This window comes from Cynocephalus volans, chromosome 7, assembly GCF_027409185.1.
Source record: "Cynocephalus volans isolate mCynVol1 chromosome 7, mCynVol1.pri, whole genome shotgun sequence".
Lineage (NCBI taxonomy): Eukaryota > Metazoa > Chordata > Mammalia > Dermoptera > Cynocephalidae > Cynocephalus > Cynocephalus volans.
Genome location: NC_084466.1, coordinates 122,911,136 through 122,932,171, shown reverse-complemented (window position 1 = coordinate 122,932,171; position 21,036 = coordinate 122,911,136). Strand labels below are relative to the sequence as shown.

At 35.6% G+C, this 21,036-nt stretch overlaps 1 protein-coding gene and 1 non-coding gene across 4 annotated transcripts in view; both read left to right on the top strand.

The window, feature by feature from the left end:
- Nucleotides 1-21,036, top strand: part of IDE (insulin degrading enzyme) — a 96,497-nt gene that overhangs the window by 53,336 nt on the left and 22,125 nt on the right. For all 3 annotated transcript variants that reach the window (XM_063102065.1, XM_063102064.1, XM_063102066.1), the window contains exons 6-14: nt 1,419-1,531; nt 2,069-2,231; nt 2,463-2,555; nt 3,007-3,098; nt 4,173-4,253; nt 5,974-6,077; nt 14,848-14,950; nt 16,959-17,081; nt 18,923-19,005. In XM_063102065.1, the coding sequence (XP_062958135.1) occupies nt 1,419-1,531; nt 2,069-2,231; nt 2,463-2,555; nt 3,007-3,098; nt 4,173-4,253; nt 5,974-6,077; nt 14,848-14,950; nt 16,959-17,081; nt 18,923-19,005 (955 nt within the window). The remainder of the gene's footprint in view (nt 1-1,418; nt 1,532-2,068; nt 2,232-2,462; nt 2,556-3,006; nt 3,099-4,172; nt 4,254-5,973; nt 6,078-14,847; nt 14,951-16,958; nt 17,082-18,922; nt 19,006-21,036) is intronic.
- On the top strand, nt 10,573-10,679 carry LOC134382914 (U6 spliceosomal RNA). Its single transcript, XR_010024157.1, has one exon. It is a non-coding gene; the product is annotated as a U6 spliceosomal RNA (small nuclear RNA).

Genomic DNA, 21,036 nt, shown 5'->3' with positions numbered 1-21,036 from the left:
AAAATAAAAATAAGTTGTTCTTCCTTATCCAATCCTATGACCACTAGGCCCTCTCTTCAGATATAGTTACCTTAAGTCATTTGTTGTTATACTTGCAAAAGTAGAATTTTGTTAATATATGTATATGCGTGTGTGTGTGTGTGTGTGTGTGTGTGTGTCTTTTAAAAAATTAAATGTGGTTGTACTACATGGCATTGTTTTGTAACCAACAAAACAATGTTTTAGGGGCCAACTCGTTGCTCAGTTGATTAGAGCAACGCCTTGTAATACCAGGGTCTAAGGGTTTGGATCCCTGTACTGGCCAGCCTGCCAAAAAAACACAATGTTTTCACTTAATAGAGCTTTGAGATATTTCAGTATCAGCACATACAGATCTCTCATTAACGGCCGAGTAAAATTCCAATGTATGTTTCATAATATCCACGTAGTCATAGAAATTTAGGTCATTTCCATTTTTTGTTATTATAAACAGTGCTACAGTAAACATATATGTATGGCTTTGCAAACCTTTGCAAGTAAAATTCTATATAAAAGAATCCATATAGGTAAAAGCAGAAGAACATAAGTGGCCTTATAATTTTATCAACAGTTAAAAGTCTTTTAGTGACTTTGGCACATTATGATACAGAATCATGTAATGTTAAACCTTAGGAGACTTGTGATCATCTTACCCAACTTCCTTGTTTTACAGAACCTAGAGTGGTCAACCAGTTTGTCCACGTAGTCAGTTGACATCGTTGGTGAAGCTGGGGTTAGACTTCAGGTCCCCTGATTCTCCCACCCAGGATTGTTTTCACCATTTTGTACTATTTCTCCATAAAACCAATTACTTATAAACTCTAACATTTGACTTTTTTTTTTTTTGGGTGGCTGGCTAGTATGGGGATCTAAACCCTTGACCTTGGTGTTGTCAACACCATGCTGTAACCAGCCTACCTCCTCTAACATTCGACTTTTAACAATGGGCTTGTAGACTGTGTCTGTATATAAGGTAAATTTTATAATCTCTCTGCTAATAGTTCGTGCCTGTTGGGAATTACAGATAGTCATTTTCCCAAATGGAACTAATTGTTCTATAATTGTTTGTCATATTTTATATTTATTGCAAGAGAAAATTTGTGAAACAATGTTAATATTGTGAATAATAATATTTTTGAATATTTAATTTTTTAAACTATAAAGAGGTAGATATGTGTGAGGTGTAATCATTATCATTATTGTATAGCAGCTTTATAAGTTATATAGTTGCTGATAGGATTTAACTGAGTGCTTCATCTTTATCAGATGCAATTTTTTAAAAATTCCAGGTTTTCCTTTAATAATGCTGAGACTTTTCAGAAGATCCTGAGGTCTTAAATCCTTCCTATCGTGCATTATGATTAGCTTAAGTTCTGTTTTCATTGTCTGTTTCTTTGTAGAATCTTTAGATGACTTGACTAATCTGGTGGTAAAGCTATTTTCTGAAGTAGAGAACAAAAATGTCCCATTGCCAGAATTTCCTGAACACCCTTTCCAAGAAGAACATCTGAAAGTAAGTGCATGTATTTCAGGTACTTTTTCTTTTTAATTTGTGGACATAATATACTCGTATACCTAGTTTACCAGACAATAGATGAAAAATTTTAGAGGTTTCATTATTTATATAGTTTTTAATGTTTGTCAGGATAATTAAACCAAACCAGTTCACATTTATGAGGGGCATGTATCACCAAAAAAAATATCATTGTGTTCTGATCTTTGCATACTAAAAGTAGTTTTGGTAGTTGTAGCCTTGGTGACTATTGAAGCTGCTAAGCAATGCCAGAAGGCAAGCATCCAAAACTATTTAGCTGCATGATCCAGGAGAACAAGCATGGACTGTATACCAGCTGTAATCAAATTCCACTAAGAGAGATTCCAGGTCACTTATTTCTTTGTGGTCTGTGTGGTTTTCTCTGGCAATTGATTTGTTCCTAGATTTGGGATTCCTGCATGAAAATCAGTATTTTTCATAGTTTGTAAATACTTTATTCAGTAGGAGTTGTATATAGCTAATCTGTGATTTGTTTGTTTGTTTGTTTTTCCCTAGCAACTTTACAAAATAGTACCCATTAAGGATATTAGGAATCTTTATGTAACATTTCCCATACCTGACCTTCAGAAATACTACAAATCAAATCCTGGTCATTATCTTGGTCATCTCATTGGACATGAAGGTCCTGGAAGTCTGTTATCAGAACTTAAATCAAAGGGTAAGTCTCTTGGGCAGTAGCTTCTGAGTGTAGTACCCTTCCACACTTTTTCACTCGGGTGCTCGTTTTCCCTCTCTCTTTTTTTTTTTTTCTCTGAACTGATTTTTTTTCAGTCTTTTCTGTAGGAGGTCCATTCTAATCTCTTGGGAACATATAGTAAAAATTTTAAAAATTCCTTGTCTTGAAAGAAGTCACACATGTAATCATGTTGATTCCCTTTGAATATTGCAGGCTGGGTAAACACTCTTGTTGGCGGACAGAAGGAAGGAGCCCGAGGTTTTATGTTTTTTATCATTAATGTGGACTTGACTGAGGAAGGATTATGTAAGTATTTATTGACCTCTTTGCTTTTGAATGAAAGTTGATTTCCTATGATTTACTTTGTTAACTTCTTTATTCTGTGGATCTGTTTTATTTTGAAAAGCTGTGCACACTTTAATTTATACAACTTATCCATTGTATTTTTCATGTGTAACTTGGCCTTTGTTTTATGGATGATTCCCCCTCCCTCCCCTTAACAACTGATCATTATGTTGCATTTGTAAATGTGTACTTGGCTTGTCGTTTGCTCATTTAATGCCCCGGTGGCCCTTATGTCACTTATCCTTAAGCCCAGAGGGCCGTGTGGGGGACACCTAAAACCAGTCTTAGGGAGGTGAGGACTTCATTTTCCAAGAGGGACCATCTTGCGCTCCTGATTTTACCTTAGGAGTGAGCTGACTGCTTTGAAGGATTTTAGGACTGAATGGTTTTTAAGTGTGCCCCTTTTTTCCAGTACATGTTGAAGATATAATTTTGCACATGTTTCAATACATTCAGAAGTTACGGGCAGAAGGACCTCAAGAATGGGTTTTCCAAGAGTGCAAGGTACTTTTGTTTCACCAAAATTTTTCTTAAGGGATCTATTTTTCAAAAGGAGATATATGTGAATTGATTTAAATTTAAGGCCCATTAAACTTTAAAAGTATTTTTTCCTGATTAAACTCTAAAATTTCATAATGTATAGTAGTATTAGTTAAGGCTTAGTTGTGCTAGTCTGACTTTCTACTTGGGGCACAATTAAGGGTTAAGGCATCATGTAGCCTTTTGTGGGGAGGGAAAAGAGAAGAAATTGGATTGCTTTTCCATCCCTCAGAAGAAAACCAGCAGTTTCTTGAGCTGGTATGTATCAGGGCCTATGTTATTCTCTGTGTGAAGCCACATGAGCTCTGTCATTTTCAGATCTGGTCATAAAAATCTGTACTAAAATCTTAAAGAAATGGTGAATTGCTTTACATATGATTGTGTTCTTAAAAGTTATTTTATTATCATTTGTATGGAAAAGCTTGGCAGTCTTTTTTTTATTCTTCCTTTTTGGCATACCACAAAAGGTATTTGTCTTCCAAATTTCTGAAGACTTCTATTTAAAAGGGTTTTTAAGAGCATATACTTTATATTTAAGGCCTATGAAGGTTCTGAAATGTATTTTAGGGTGGGAAACATTCTCCTTAATTAGGTAAAAGTTTAAAGATATAATCTCTGCTGGTGAAAATTATGATAATTTATAATGTGGGTGCAGTTCTCTGAACGGGTTGGGGCACCAAAATCATAATCTATGGAATTGTTGGATCTCAAAGGTTCTTCCACATTGTTTTTCTAATTCTTTGATGAATAGTTTCAAAAATTTAGGCTATAGAATCATATTCTGTATTTATTTTCATTCAAAATTTTTTACCTATTTTGCTTTTGGTTTTAAGCCTAGGTTGATGGGTTGAGTTTTATACATATTAAGAAGTTTTCTTCCCATGCTCTATACATTTCTAAATCAAGCATAGCCATTTTTTCAGAAAATGTGAACAAGTTAAATATGGAGTAGAAAGTTTACGGTGCAACCCAAACACTAAAAGAGTATTTCTAAATAATAGTGGACTTAGGTCTAATTGGATTAACTTCCCATTTTAGGACTTGAATGCTGTTGCTTTTAGGTTTAAAGATAAAGAGAAGCCACGGGGCTATACATCTAAGATTGCAGGAATATTGCATGTAAGTTTGTTATTTTACTATACACATTGGTGCATAGGGTATTTTGGTGGTCCTGTATATTATTTTCAGTACTACACAAATGATAAAAATTGAAGCTAGAGTATAAAACTTTAGATTTTGTTGCAAAATTTCGATGTCAAGATATATTTAAAATATTAACTTTTGTCATCCTAAAAATTATCTGTAATGTTTTCATTACATAGGCATTTTGCTTATTGACTTTATTTTTCAGTTCCATAGTGTGTCAAGTGCTACCTTTGTGAAAGTTATTGATATCTACTTTTTTCCATTTCCATTGCTACTACTATAGTCTGAGCTACCATTGTTTCTTGCCTGGACTACATCATAGACTCTTACCTGGGATCCCTGTTTTCCTTCTTGTCTCTACTGTAGTTTATTTTTCCTGCTCAGTGATCTTTTGAAAACTAAAATCACATTGTTTCACTTCTCTGTTTAAAATCCTTCAATGGTTTTCCATCAGAGTCGGCATAAAATCCAGAATTTTCCTTGGCCTGTAAGGTTATCTGGCCACATCCTATCTCTGGCTGCATTCCATACCACTCTCCAGCCCACCTCTCCCATTCCTATTCCACTCCAGCTGTACTGGCTCTCTGTCTAATTTTCAAGCTTTAAGTTTATTCCTCTCTCTTAAAGACTTTACATTTGCTGTTTACATGGAACATTCTTCCATCTGATCTTTGCATGGCCAGGTTCTTCTTATCATTCGAATCTTTACCCAGGTGTCTCCTCTCAGAGAGACCTTCCCTTACTTCCCAATCTGAAATAATGCCTTTGCTCCTTTTTCATTTTCTTAATAGTGCCTATCACTAAAATTACTCTCTTTTTTTGATTGTCTCCCTCTGAATTGGAATATATGCTCATTGGAGGTGGGGGACTTCACGTGTCTTATCTACCATCATATCCACAGTACCTGTTACAGCACTGGCACAGAGAAGGTGTTTATTAAATATTTGTTGAGTGGATGAATCAGTCTGTCTCAGTATATTGGAAGTTGCTCTTACTAAAAAGCATCTTCTACATTGTTTTTTTTATACTAGCCAAAAGTATAAGCCCTTTTTTCCCATAGCAACTTTCTAAATGCTTGTCTGATTTCTTCTGTAGAAGTTTGAGAGGAAATTCTGTTTATAAAAATCTGTTTATATTAAAAGTCCTGTAGGTGTCAGCATTTCACTATCAAATTTTCTTCATTAACAGGTACTCAATTTTTTTTTTTTTTTAAAAGATGACCGGTAAGGGGATCTTAACCCTTGACTTGGTGTTGTCAGCACCACGTTCTCCCAAGTGAGCTAACTGGCCATCCCTATATAGGGATTCGAACCCGTGGCCTTGGTGTAGTCAGCACCACACTCTCCTGAGTGAGCCACAGGCCGGCCCTAACAAGTACTCAATTTTTAATCAGAGATGTTACTCACATTTTGCTGAAAAGAAAAGTGATTTTGCTCTCAATACGGTTAGTGTATTTGGGGATTAACAGTGTATTTGGCATAATCATTGCACAGTATGCAATGCTTACAGATGTGAAAAGAAAGAGAAAAAGATTCAGGATGACAGAAATTTTTCCAGTGGAGTAAAATTTAACCAAATGGAAGAGGGAGTGTAAAATAATGTATTTAATGTGTTAGAAATCTGTTTGCTTTAATAATTTAAACTGTACAGTAGCCTTGCATATTTTACTTATTTATGTTTTCCTTTTTAAAAGTATTATCCCCTAGAAGAAGTGCTGACTGCTGAATATTTACTGGAAGAATTTAGACCTGACTTAATAGAAATGGTTCTCGATAAACTCAGACCAGAAAATGTTCGGTGAGTCAACCTGCAGACTTTACTGTTACATACTAAATTTTCAATAATGGTTAGAATCTGAAATTTTGAAATTGTGAATAAAATGGTTTTAAACTTTCTATCAAGCATGATTACAAAAGTAGAGAATAGTATGATGAACCAACACTGAGCTTCAACAGTCAATGCATGGCCAGTTTTTTTAATCTATACCCATCCCTTTTTACTCGTTCTTTCCTCACCCTAGATTATTTTGAGGCAATATGTTTAAAGATGGAGATATTTTTAAAGAAAATAATAAATTGTCTTTTTTTTTTTAATTGAAGCATGAATTAGTTATACATATTTTTGGGGTACAGCATCGAATACCATCACCTGTGTATAAGTGTTGATCAAATCGATATTATTAGCATGTTCATTAGTGCAAATCATAATTATTCTTTATGCTTCTTACCCAATCTCTTCCCCTCTTCCTCTTCTGCCACCTCTAGTATCCATAGATTTGTTCTCTCCTTCTGAAAGATCAACGTATTATTGTGGTCCCTCCTTCTCTTCTTCCTTCATTCCTTCCTTCCTTCCTTCCTTCCTACCTACATACCTGGCTTTATCCTAACTCAGACGAGGCCCAGGGTATCAGCTCACCTATCTGACTCTTATAAGCAAATGAGGACACACTCTTTTTTTTTTAAGTGGCAATAAAGATTACAATCTCAGAATCCTTCTGACTGACCGGTGGTTCAACCAGGAAATTGAAAAATTGAAGCTCTTATGGAAGTAGAGGTATTTTTGCTAGAGGAGTGTCATCACTAAGGAGCTTGTGAGCCGTCGCATGATATCTCTGCCTTAAAATTGAATTTCATTTGTTTTCTAAAGTCAAATGACAAACGGAATATAACCAAATGGCACTTGTTTGGCGTTTTTTATTTTCTCCTCTGTGAGGCACATATTCCTGAAATTCTCCAGGCAGCTTGGCAATTGAATAAATATTTTTTTTGGAACAGTTACTTTATGAATAAGAGCGACAATCTGGTAGAAATTTTTGAAGAAAAAAAATCTTTTTTTCTATCAAAGTCTTTTTCCTAGTTACCATAATTGGAACTTTATTATTATTATTAAAAATTCACTGGCTATAATTGCACTATACTGTTTATGTTGAGAGCAATTATTGATGTATCCTAATTTTCAGGTGGGCTGGCCTAGCTATTGTCACTCTTAGGAGGTTAGTGGACTCTGGTGACTTCCTTCTAGGAAAGACTGCTAGCCAGATTTTACCTGACCTCATGCTAGGGTTTAGTTAAATGTTTTATTAAATGATGGATGAATATAGGAAATTATCAAACTTTTAGAATTTTTAAATTGTAATAAGATGACTTGGTTTTGTAGTTAAAAAAAAAAAAGTTAAGGGTCAAATTTAGAAATCTTCCCCAATGATAGTAACTTCTGAAATTATATAGAAATTAAATCTCTGTTTTTATGTACCCAGTTACACTATGTCTCTTACTCAGTTTCTTGCCAATATTTTAGTCCATATTTGTCACTTAATCGTTGTTTACTGAAGAATTGATTATCAAAAGGAAAAATCATACTGAGAAACTAAAGAAAGTTATTGAAAGTTGTGAGTCCCTTTGAGATTGATGAGCTGATCGTTTTACCCTTAACAGCAATGTTCTTTTTCAGATCTAGATAATATATTTAAAGACTGAGAAATTGAAAAATCAGGAAATCTTTCTTTTCCAGTCAGTGAACAACAGAGAAAGTTGAAAATTAAATAGTTATGTAACCTAGTATTTTAAGTTATTCATGTCTAGAGTAGTCTAGCTGGGGATGAGAGATACAGTTCATGTAATTTAAATGGTTTAAAGTGATATATGCATTGATGATGTGGTTGTATACATAGAAAATCCTGGAGAACCTAGCCCCCATCCAAAAATCTAGAGCTAATACGTGAATTCAGTGCAGTCACAAGTTCCTAGGTCAATATACAAAAATCAATTGCATTTCTATATATAGCAACAAAAAAATGGGAAAATTGGAAGGAATATTTACAATAGCAATGAAAACATAAAACACTTAAGAATGAATTTAAGTAAAGATAAGCAAGACCTCTACATAAAAAACTACAAAACAGTGCCAAGAGAAATTATAGACCTAGATAAATGGAGAAACATACCATGTTCATAGATTAGGAGATTTGCTATTATTAAGATGCCAGTTCTTTCTAAGTCTGATTCACAGACTCAGTGTAATTACGACCAATATCCTAGTAAGCTTTTTTTCTCTTTTTTTAGAAGTTGGTAAGGTGATTCCAAAATTTATATAGATATACCAAGGACCTAGATTAGTCAGAACACTCCTGAGAAACAGACCAGAAATTGGAGGACTTAAACTACTAGGTTTGAAGACTTAGTGTAAAGCAACAGTAATTAATACACTGTAGTATTGGCATAAGGATAGACAAATCACTGGAAAAGAACAGAGTCCAGAAATAGTTCCACACGTATGTGGTCAACTGATATTTTTTATTGTGGTAAGAAACATAGAATTTATCCTCTTAACTGTTTTAAAATACGTAATTCAGTAGTGTTAAGTACACTCACATTGTTGTGACACAGATCTCCAGAACTTTTTCATCTTGCAAAATCGAAACTTTATACCCATTAAATAACAACTTCCCTCTTCCCCTGCCCCCATGGAAACCACCATTCTACTTTTTGTTTCTATGAATTTGACTACTTTAGATACCTATTATAAGTGGAGTCATACAACATATCTTTTTGTGCCTGGCTTGTTTCACTTAGCATAATGCCCTCAAGCTTTACCTATATTATAGCATGTGACAGGATTCCCCTCCTAAGGCAGAATAATGCTCTGTTATATGTATATGCCACATTTCCTTTATCCACTTACCCATCAGTCAGTTGACTCTGCAACAAAGGTGCCAACATAATTAAATTGGGAAAGTAAGGTCTTTTCAACAAATGGATATGCAACAAACCGCTGCATATCCGTTCAGAAAATGAAGCCTGACATTTACTTCACACCATTCACAAAAATTAATTTGAGATAGGTCATAGACCTAAATACAAACACTAAAACAATAAAACTTCTGGAAGGAAACATTGAAAAATATCTTCAAAATCCCAAGATACGCAAAAATTTTTTAGAAAGGACACAAAAAGCAGTAACCATTAGAGAAAAAACATGGATAAATTGGATTTTATTAAGATTAAAAAGTTTGGCTGGGCAGTTGGCTCATTTAATTAGAGAGAGCACAGTTTTGTAACACCAAGGTCAGAGGGTTCAGATCCCTATACTGGCCAGCCACCAAAAAAAAAAAAAAAATTTAAAAAAAAGTGAGAAACCAGTAAAGGGCCACAAAAAATAAATGCGTTGAATGTCCTAATTATCCTAACCTGAGTATTACATATTGCACACAGGTATTGATTATTCAATGTGGTACCAGATATGTACAATCAATTATGTTTCAGTAAAAAAATTCATATGTTGAAATTAAAAAAAAGATTAAAACTATCATTAAATGATATATTTACTTACATGATATGATTAAAATACGAGGGTACTTCAAAAAGTTCATGAAAAGATTTGTTTGTACTATCTTTTAATTCTGTTTTTCCATGAACTTTTGAAGTACCCTTATACATGGAAGAAAAAAACCCACAACACAGTAATTCATTTTAGGCAAGTAAAACAGTTTAAATATTTGTATTTTCTTCAACGTAGCTATATATTCTGGGGGAAAAATATCAACCTAAATTCTGTTGAATTTTATTATATACCTTTAAAAACAAAAACTCTCATCAACATGGTGAGAAAGAGCTTTAAACTTAATAGAACTCACTAGACAATCTTTAAGGTTCCTTACAGTGACTAGTTTTGTATGGTTTGTAACCTACTAGTCATGAGATCTTGGATAGATCGCTTTTTTCTTCAACCAATGTTTATTGAATAACTAATGGAACCTCAGAGTTCACAGTCCTGCAAGTTGAACTTGTGAAAAGCTAACTTTATATGATGTGATGAACACTGGCTCTCATATTTAATTTTCTTGAATGTTGCCTGTCCACAAAATGGGTATAATCCTTTATCTTTCTATAAAATTATATCATACAATAATAAGGATGTGTTTTTATGGAAAAAAAAATTATGATTTAAATTGTAATTCTTGCTGCTGTAGAGCCAGTAATTTGGCCCAGCAACACTTTGGAGGAGTGAATTTGCTGGAGCATATGTTTTACTTTTGATTAAATTGCATGTCTCTAAATTTGATATCTTATGTAATTAGAGTTAAGTACCTCTTTTTCTCTTTACCCTCACTTTTAAAGAAAAAATGCTTTTTCTGTACAGGATTGGTCTCTGAGACTGTTATAATTATTACTGCAGCAGGTCAATGATATATTGCAGGACAGCCTGGGATAATATTGCCAGGCCAGACTGGAATAATATTGCCATGCCAGATTGCTTGAGGATAAGATTACTTTTTTTTTTAATACCCACTGATTTGCTCGCTTCAGCAGCATATATACTAAAATTGGAACGATACAGAGAAGATTAGCATGGCCCCTGTGCAAGGATGACATGCAGATTTGTCAAGTGTTCCATATTTTTCAAGATTAATACCCACGGAGACAAATTTAACATTGCAATCAGGTAGGGAAATAAATAGGAAAATCCTCAGAATGAGAGGAACCTTAGAGGTCATTTAAGCCTACCCCTTCTTAGGTGTGTATCTCTTCTGCAGTATCCCAGCTAAGTAGTTACCAGGCTCAGTTTAAATTGCTCCATGGATGAGGAACTCATTACCAAGGTAGCCAGTTCCATTTTTGCTAGTCCTAATTGTTAGAAACTTCTTTTGACTGTTAAGACTCTATTTACCCCTTCAAAGGTGTTTGCCTATTACTACTCCATCATCATTGTCACCTACCTCTCTTGATCCTATTATTTAGAGACCATTTATTTTATCATATTAAACCTATAAATACAGCTATGGAGTCTTTGCCACATGTTTTGCTTAAGTCATAAATAATTACATTAATTTGGGAAGAGTTAATCTTGGTGAATCTGTGCAGGTCCTTATGATTTTTGTGTAAATGTTTGACAGTCTGGCAGTTGACTGAAGAATTTTGTCAGGGGTCAGTGCCAAATCCACTGGCTTACGGTGTTCAGGCTCCACTTCTTTCCCTTTTTGACAGTCAGAGCATTGGCCCATCTCCAGTCTTCTGCCTAATCTCTAGCATTTCCTCCAGCATTTCTAAAAGATGATGGACAGTAGGATTCTATTAGGATTCATTAGTCGCTGGAGCATCAGAGAATGTGACTCATCTGTTTTTGGAGATATAATTTCATTTGAATCACTTGCTTCACCTACCTGTCCTAGGCTTCAGTTCCCTTTTTCTATGTTTGCTCCATCTTTACAGTTTAAAGAGCCATGTTTCTTTCAAAGACAGTATAAATAAGAGAGGAGTAGTCTTGTAATGTGAGATCAACACATCACATTTTTCTTCAGGTCTTATTGGATTATGAGTTTCTTTCAGGTAGGAAGTGTATTTTGTCTTTCCAACAATTTGAACTGGAAATGGCTCAAAGTCGATTGAATTTTCTAAGCTTTTAGCCTAATTTTTTTTTTATTCCTTCTTACTTTAAGAAACCCTTTTAAAAAATAGTTTTTAGCATTTTTTCATGAGCCTCAATTTCTTCAGCATTTATGCCTTCCTGTCACTTTTTAAGTTTGATTTTGAGTCTCATCAATAGATTTTTTTTTTTTTTTGGCACCTTCTTCTGTATCTTTTAAAAATCTAATTTGATATTATGATAGTGTAAAATTCTACTAGTAGAACGATAGAGTACATCTAATTGGAGTACCTATTTAAAAAATAATGAAACTGAAGCCCAGAGAGAGTAAATGACCTGCCTAATTTAGATCTTAACTGTGATTTTGGCAAGATCTCAAAGAAAATGAGTCAGAGTATACACCAGAATCCAAGTTTCTGATTGCTGGGTCTGTGCCCTTTCCACTAATTCTGTTTTAATTCATCACAATTACCTGTGAAACTTCTCATTCTTTGGATGTCTTCCCCCTTTTCTCTTTCAGGGATTATTTGCAAAAGTCTCCTGAGAATTCATTCCTTGGGAACCATATTGCCTTTTAATGTCTGTAGTCAAGAGACCTCTTTTTCTCAAATGGGTCTCATCCAGCTTCTACAGCTTCATTCCCTCCAAACATTTTTAATTGTGCTGACTTGAAGTCAATAGTCAGCATTCATTCTAGCCCACTGTTCCCTTTTTCTTACTATTTTAAGTTTTAGTATGAAAAGAAAAGATCATTTTCTCTCATGTTCCTAAGGTCACATCAGAACTATATCAGCAACCTGCCTTCTTTGTGTTTAAGAAAAAACTCTTCAAAACTGTTTTTTGGTATAATTAGATTTTCATTAGTTAATCTAAAATTCTACAGTGCTGTGCCATTTTTTCTTAACTGCCCTTGGTTAAGTGTACTGCAGCTATCTATAGTATACTTTGATTATTGTGACCTGTTTTTTTCTCTTTTCTTCTAATTCAAGTGCTCTTCCCAGTACTTCTACACTTCGGCTCATAGATTTCTACATGGTTTTGACATGTATATACTCTGTAATGTTTATGCCCTTCCCTTCCTTTATTTATTTTTTAATACATGCTCTTCCATTGTATATTTCAGTTTTGAATTTCTTAATGATATACTAAGTCTTGGTCTGCAAAGATACCTCTTTTTGTTAGTCCAGTATTTGTTATGTGTCTAATTTGAGGAACTGTGTTTGTCTACTTCATACTTAGTTTCTTGTAACATTTCAAATGTCACCCATATATTTCACTTTGGTATATGACTCTCTAAATTCCTAAGAATTATACCTGATAAATCTCATTTCTTCCCCTTTTTTAACCTGGACACTTCTGGACAGCTTTCATTGTCTGTTTCTTTCTGTCATACAGTTGTCCCCCAGAGCATTTGGCTAGGCACCTTTCCCTCTCAGAACTGAGTTTAAAGTTTTCATGTTTCAGAGGCCACGTCCACTGCTAAATGAGTGCAAGTTGTAATCAGTTTCTTTCCCTTTATTCTGATGCCTGGGCTACCATCTGGGGAAGCCCTGTATTGAATGCCCTTAAGAACATTACACCTTTTTTTTATTCTTTTCTTTCTTTTGGCAGCTGGCCAGTAAAGGGATCCAAACTGTTGACCTTGGTGTTATCAGCACCACACTCTAACCAAGTGAACTAACTGGCCAGCTAGAAACACACCTTTCATGTGGTCCTGTGAACTCTGCATACTCTTTAAACCTACCCCTCAATAGGGATTTTTCAAACTACCAACATGCATTACTTCCTTCCGGACACAATGACAGAAGTCTTTCATCTGCCAAACCCTGCGATTCCTGTCTATGTTTCTGTGGCATGTTTTCTAGAAATGGTAGTGGTCAGTGCAGGTAGGCCAGACCAGGAACTCCTGGAGCTGGAAGATTAGTCAGTCATTCTGACTCATAGGTGAATCAACCTTGCTTAGGTTATCTACCCAAAAGCAGATGATAAGAACAAGTCTAGTCAGCCAGAGTATTTTGTCTAGAATGAGTAAGAAATAGACAGTGGTTCAGGCAATCAGATGCTGGTGTTGGGGAGGTCCAACAAAAGGCAGGTGTTTGGAACACAAAGATTAGGATTTTGAAAAAGAATGGATATTCAGCAGAGGGGAGTTTTGTTTGCAAATTCTAGGCTTTCAGCTGTGAGGCTGATATTCAGAGGTTAGAACCAGACCTCTGGGAGGATAGTTAAGAACAAGCAGGAACAGACATAGACCTAGTTATTTGAATTGGGACATAAGGGAGAAGCAGAACCAATAATAGGACTGACTTCACGCCAAGTCATCCAAGCTAGTTGGCTGGAATTCCTCAGTCCACAAGATTCAAAATAGGATTGGTTCCAGCCTGGGGTTGAGTCTGCTGGTGGGAGTGTTATGATTCCAGCTTAGATTTAAAAGGCAGCAGAGGCAGAAGTGTCCTTGCTGCTGAGCCCCGTAGGGGCAGCTTACAGAGTTCCATGGCACAGAGTTTCTTTTGCCCCACTACTCTTTACCTTCTCTACCTGTCTCTCCTTGAACTCTTTCTTTTTTCCATTTCTCTTCTCTGTTGGGCTGTTTGTACTGTCCCATCAAAGAAAGCTTTTAATAAGCCATAAGATAAGCATTTCTTGGTCTTGTTCCCTTCTCCCCTAACAGAAGGAAGGCCAGTGTATGTATAGTAAGTATATTTGATGCAGAAAAAAAAACATAGAGCCCAAACCTAGCAAGTAATAATAAAAGTTCTTTTTGTATGTTTGAGGGGTTTATTGTGTTTTATCTCTGGGTGAGCCAACAGGTTTTCTTAGCTATTCCTGTTAATTCTGGGCCTGAGTTATTCCTGGAAAGAAGTACTTTTTTGCTTTTTTAAGGGCTGTTTTTCAACTGACCTCGTTCCATTTTTTTCCATAGCTATTCTTCTTTTTAAATTGTAGTTAATAGCATACCTCTCCTATAAGCACTTTTTCATACTAAAATAATGGGCTATAACTAAAGGATGACAGGGACTATGATCAGAAACCACTATACATATATTGCCTGTTTGGGCTAAGCCTTACAGGATTTGCTAGGTCTTAAGAGTCTCGACACATTCTTGAATGTTATTTACATTTTCATGAATCAGGTTCTATAAATTTATGTATATAACATGAGTTTAGTTTTTTTTTTCTGTTTGTTTTTTCCATCTATCTCTAGGGTTGCAGTAGTTTCCAAATCTTTTGAAGGAAAAACTGATCGCACTGAAGAGTGGTATGGAACCCAGTACAAACAAGAAGCTATACCAGATGAAGTCATTAAGGTAGAGTTAAAAAGCTGGCTGATTAGCTCAGCTGGTTAGAGTGTGGTGCTGATTACACCAAGGTCTGGAGTTCAATCCCTGTATCAGCCAGCAAAAGAACCCCCAAAAACGTAGGGTTAACTCCTCAGTGGAACCACAAGAGTGAGAGGATCCACCAGTTCAGGGCCCAGAGTGTGAAGAGTGGTGGCCTGGTGTTGTCTGTTCTGTTCTGAGAGGAATGAAAAAGTAGATAGTTGGAATTTAGGTTTTTGCATGAAGGAATGGCACTCTGGGCAACCTTCTCTTGTGTCTGTCAAAACCCAGGGCTGTGAAGCAGACTCCCAACCTCATGTAGCCAAAGAGCATTGAAGAGCATGGTATACAGAGAAACAAAGACACCAAGAAAGGCAAGAGAGATGGAAGTAGGGCACATGAAAGACAGATGCAAGGCCTCTAGAGAGCTCACAGTCTTGCTGTGAAAAAAGGCTGGGAGCAGTCTTTGGAATTCATGCTGTCTTCAGAATTCATACTGTCTTCACTTTAGGAGGTGCCATATTTTATGTCTCATATCATTGCTCTTTTTGTCAAAATAGGGGAATTGTGATTTATTTCACAACAGGCTAGTTTAGATAGTATTTTACCCCATTCATCAGAAGTCAAGATTTTGCTTATGAGTCTTGTCTGCTTATCCAGTACTTTTTCTTTCAGTTCTCATTGGCTGTGTGCCTCTGAGACTCAGTTCTTTCTTCACGGAAAGATACCAAAAAGCCTTATTCTGATTAGATTCTAGCTTAAACTCAAGTAATAGACATTTCAAACATGTATCTGTGTAATGACAGTACAGAAAAAAGAAGAAATAGTTTAAGGAAGAAAGTCATCACTGGTACTTCAAGAATCTCTTGCATATTCATGATGCTGAAGGAGATCACTGAGGCCCTCCAGTGTGTGAAAAAATCCATCTTTCTAAACTGTGAGGAAAGCTGATCTCCCATAAATTAGTGCTAGGTCTGAAACAATCATAAAATAAGAGAGAACCCCCTGTTCACCAAACACCATGACAAACGTGCCCATAATGGGAATTTCTGAAAAATACATTTATCTGGGAGCTTGGTAGTAGAATTATTTGCTACATGTTTCCTATTTCCTTCTGTTCAGCCATTCTGGAGACTTTTGCTGTTACTTAAGTATAATGGCCAACACACCCTCCAGTGCCAAAAGACACAAATCCAGGGACTAAAATAGAACTACAAAATCTGTAAGGCTATGTCACATCAGTTAGAGACCAAATTAGTGAACCCAGACTTATTGGCAGTCGCTTTCTTTCTTTTTTTCTTTTAATAATGAAAAGTTTTGTAAATTAGGGTTCATCAGTCAATGGCTACTTAGCTGTTAGAACTAGCCTGTGGAAAAGATCCAACCTGTAGGTTGTATCAATCCAGACTTAAATCTCACCTTTGTCCTTAACCTTGTGCTTCAATTACTGATTCACTTAAAAGTTCACATGGTAGTCTGGGAGGAGTATGGGCCAGTCTTTAAGAAGAAGTACTGAAGTGAAAGAAGACCCCTTTAGCCTGGCTTTCAGGCCATAGATAGAAGTAACTCAGTATAACTGAAAGTATGGCCTTTATATAAATGACCTGTTGTCTAGTGGTTGTGGGAATATATTCCCGGATAAATTATTCTCCATTCTTTAAAGAGCTAGAGCAAACATCTTCATATGGACCAGTTAGCTTCTCTGTGTTCCACAGGTTCAGATTGTTCCTTAACCTCAGCTGGTCATTTTGGAGATATGGAGAAGAAAGGTAGATAGATGAGTGCACAATCTTCATTAGTACCAGAAAGTCAACTCAAGTTTCATGAAAACCCATCAGTAGATCTCAGTAGTAGCCCCTTTATATATGATGGAAATGAATGCTGTGTGACATTTAGCCCCTTAATATTTGCCTGGATATTGAGCAAAGACACTGTTTTAAACTCCTGAATCAGACTCTAATTGCTTTTGTGTATGTATTTTTCATTATTCATCCAGAAATGGCAAAATGCTGACTTGAATGGGAAATTTAAACTGCCAACAAAGAATGAATTTATTCCTACAGATTTTGAGATTTTATCATTAGAAAAAGAGGCGACACCATACCCTGCTCTTATTAAGGTAACATGTTATAATCAGTGATTTTAAATTTGGGTGCAGACCTGTTACAGGGGAGACTAGAGAGATGATTTCTTGCATTCGGTATTGTGTTATTTTGGGGGCTTCCATCCTAAGAGGGGACAGAAAAGTTGCAGAAAATAATTACAAGAAATATTAGAAGGTTAAAAATATTAAATCAAGCAAACAAACAAAACTACTGAACAACATAGGATCTAGGGAAATGCTTTCTTTGCAGGAGAGAAAAAATAAGTCTGAGCTGTAACCACAAGTCTCTTGAAAGGTTGTGGGTTTTATTCCATATCCACTGAAGACCCAATAAGGAAGAAGGTTTACGCTGCATCATGAAAGTTAGAAATGAGAAAGGATCTCTAAAGCCTGGAAGAGAGCTTGTCCAAGGGAAGCCGTTAGATTTGCTGCCCTTAAAAACAATTGGCTATATGAAGTTAATGGACTTATAAGCCAGTGGGTAGGGTGATTTAGAAATGGATTTTTTTCCACCTTCTTTTTCAGAATGTTCTTTTCATGTCATTATTTCACACCTTGGGTAAAGTGTATAGAAAAGTAGATCAAATTATTACAGCACCTTCTCTTTTCTAAACCTGCAAACTAATTCTTTCTAAACTCATGACTATAGACACACATCTTTCTTTCTATCTTTTTCAAATAACCTAACATTCAAATTAACTTGATGAGACAAGAATCAGTGTTTAGGAACATGAAATTCAATTTATCTCAAGCAACTAGATGATTAAGGAGACATCCATTTTTCTTTTAAAAATGGTATTTTAATGAGTTATATATTAGGTTGTACAGAGAAAGCTTGTTTGCATCCCATGTTTTTTATTTGTTCTGTGTTTTAAATAGACCTTCTCAATGTAAACTAAGGAGAACATTAAACCATTTTTATCTCTTGTCAGAGTTTCAACGTAGTTTCAAGTTAATATCTAAGGCCCTTCTTAGTATAGCATAAGTGAAATGGAAAGTCAGAGTAGTGGCTTATTTGTTCATCCTTGGCTGTGTTAGTTATCCATTGCTGTGTAACAAATTACTCTAAAACTTAGTAGTTTAAAACCACAAACATTCATTACCTTACATAATTTCTGAGGGTCAGGAATCCAGAAGTGGCCTAGTTGGGTAGTTCTGGCTCAGGATCTCTTATGAGGTTATAGTCAAACTGTTGGCTGGTGCTTGGGTCATCTGAAGGCTAGTGGATTTTCTTCCAAGTTCAATTATGTAGTTGTTGGTAGGCCTTATTTCTTCATCACATGGACCTCTCTGTGGCAGCCCAAAGTGAGTGATCCAAGGGGAAAAATGAGTAATCAATGTGGAAGTCACAGTGTCTTTTATAATCTAATCTTGGTGGTATCATGCCATTACTTCTGTCATTCTGTTAGTCAGGTAGGCCAACCTTGGTCCAGTGTGGGAGGGGGGTACTATACAAGGGTATGAATCCCAGCAGGCAGGGATTGTTGAAGGCTACCTTGGAGGCTGGCTACCACAAAGGACTTCTGCATCTGTCTGTGCCTCCCAGTGTCCAAAAAGAGGAGGAGAGGATAGTTGGTATTGGCTTCTCCCACCTATGTGTTCCTCTGCTGTGCCCCAACCTCCCTTATCCAGGGGACGTAGAAGGCTGATTTCTCTCTGCTACAGGAGTCAGCCATCTTCTCTCTCCAGCTTCCTATCTGCTGACCCTCCGAGTATGCTTCAAAGCCATGGGACAGCAGCCTCCAGAACAAAACTCAACTATTGCCTCTGTCTTCCTCCTCTTGAAGAGTGATATGATTGAACAGTTTTGCTGAGTGTGCCTCTATTTCCCTAACCAAATTGTTTCTACATTACAGGATACAGCTATGAGCAAACTCTGGTTCAAACAAGATGATAAGTTTTTCTTGCCAAAAGCTTGTCTCAACTTTGAATTTTTCAGGTATGTAACATGAATCTGGCTATATAAAGCTTCTTATAAAAACCAACAATTATATTTCTAAAAGTTGTCTATCCTTCTTGAACATCCATGTCTAGAAATAAAAGAAATTAGAGTTATTTTGCTTAGACAAGGGAAAGCTGCTTCTGTTAAGAGGTATTTTAAGAACCAGGATTGTTCATTCTTCCTTTGCATTGATGAGTACACCCTTTAACTGAAATGATTTATGTTAGCAATTATTAGGAAGACATTTATAGCCTTCAGTATTTTGGAATCTGGGAGGCCACAGATTTACCTGGAAGGTTTATTGAGGAAAGAATAAATAAATTGGAGTGTTTTTGTTGTTTTAGTTTTGTATTTCTAGAACTTGTCAGAAGAAGAGATAGTAGTTACTTAACGATCTTGAGTCTTTTTTAGTCCTTTAATTATCTGGAGCCCTTAGATATTGCTTTCTCTATTCCTGGCTTGGTTACTTAGAAATTATTTAATAAAAAAGATGTTTAGTAAAATTTATGACTAATGTTACTATTGCAATGATTTCTCAATGCATCTTCAATTCATCTCTGTCTTTTTATTTATTTGTGTGGTCAAGTATATCACTCAGTTCAAATTTTACTTTATGAGTTTATACTTTATAATTTTATATTTCTAAAATTCAGTGGTCTGTGTTTGTAAAATAAACCTATCATCCTGCAATACTGTTCAATTTTTTCATTAATTTTTATTCAGTTGGCTTCACATGAAATTAAAGATAGGTATGTTTTAAATGTTTTGGAAAAGGAAAAAGTATCTCTAATAGTTAATATTCCACCAACAAATATGTTAAGATTGTAGAGATGTAAATATTGTGTTTATAGCATGAGATTCACAGATTACCTACAACTGTACTGAAATTTTTTTATTTTTTACACCAAACATGGGCTGTCAGGTTATGGCTTATTATTGGTCAAGAGCATTACAAAAGGGCTGGCCCGTGGCTCACATGGGAGAGTGTGGCGCTGATAACACCAAGGCCACGGGTTCAGATCCCTATATAGGGATGACCGGTTAGCTCACTCAGGAGAGCATGGTGCTGACAACACCAAGTCAAGGGTTAAGATCCCCTTACTGGTCATCTTTTTAGAAAAAAGCATTACAAAGCTGCTTTTATTAATATTTGAGAGTGATATTTTTAACACTGTAAGCAGCTTGTTAGCATTTCCCATTTGGCCTCTATGATTATGAATTTCTTCAGAATGTTTTTGAGAGACCGTTTCTCTTTTTTTTTGTTTGGTTGTTCTCCTAAGTTCCCAATACAGTTCCTAGAATTGTAAGTGTCTGCTTTCCACAAATCCCCCTCTCTGTGGTCTGGTCTTCCTAGAGGTAACCACTATTTGGTTTCTTGTACTTTTTGGTAGAAATTTTCTTAGGTATGTGTTTGTTTATATTTCTCATCTTTTCAGAAATAGGATTGTATTATGTGTACTTAATTACAGTTTTTAAACTCTGTGATCCATATTTTAGCATATAGCATTTGATGACAAAATAATATATTTTAAAAATTAACAAATGAACCAGAATTTAGGTATTCCAGTTGAAGTATGTTCTCTTTTTAAAGTTAGTTTAGTGTCTCTCCAGTTTATCAGTACATCAACTATGGATGTGGCGTTTTAGGACACTTCTTGGAATTATATTCTGAGCTTGAGCCATATGGCTTTGAGCTCCCAGACTTGGCTTTTCTAGCTTTTCATATCCACCTAAGAAAGGTGCACAGTTGCCCATGAGTCCGAGCTCTGTTATAGCCTCTCTTTTGTTTTGATGATTTTGTTTTTGTGAAATGTGCCTTATGTTTCTGAACTGCTATTTGCTTGAAGAAGGAAACTTGTCGCCATGTATAATACTTTTTAAAAAATTAAATGGCAAATGTTCATTTAGATGTTCCAGTTGGATTCCAGTTGGAATGTTTGGACAGTGTAGAACTTTCTCTTTGTTTTTGATTCTCTAAGTAGCTAAGCATTTTGCCCCTATTTTTGCTTTATCAGCTTTGATAAAATG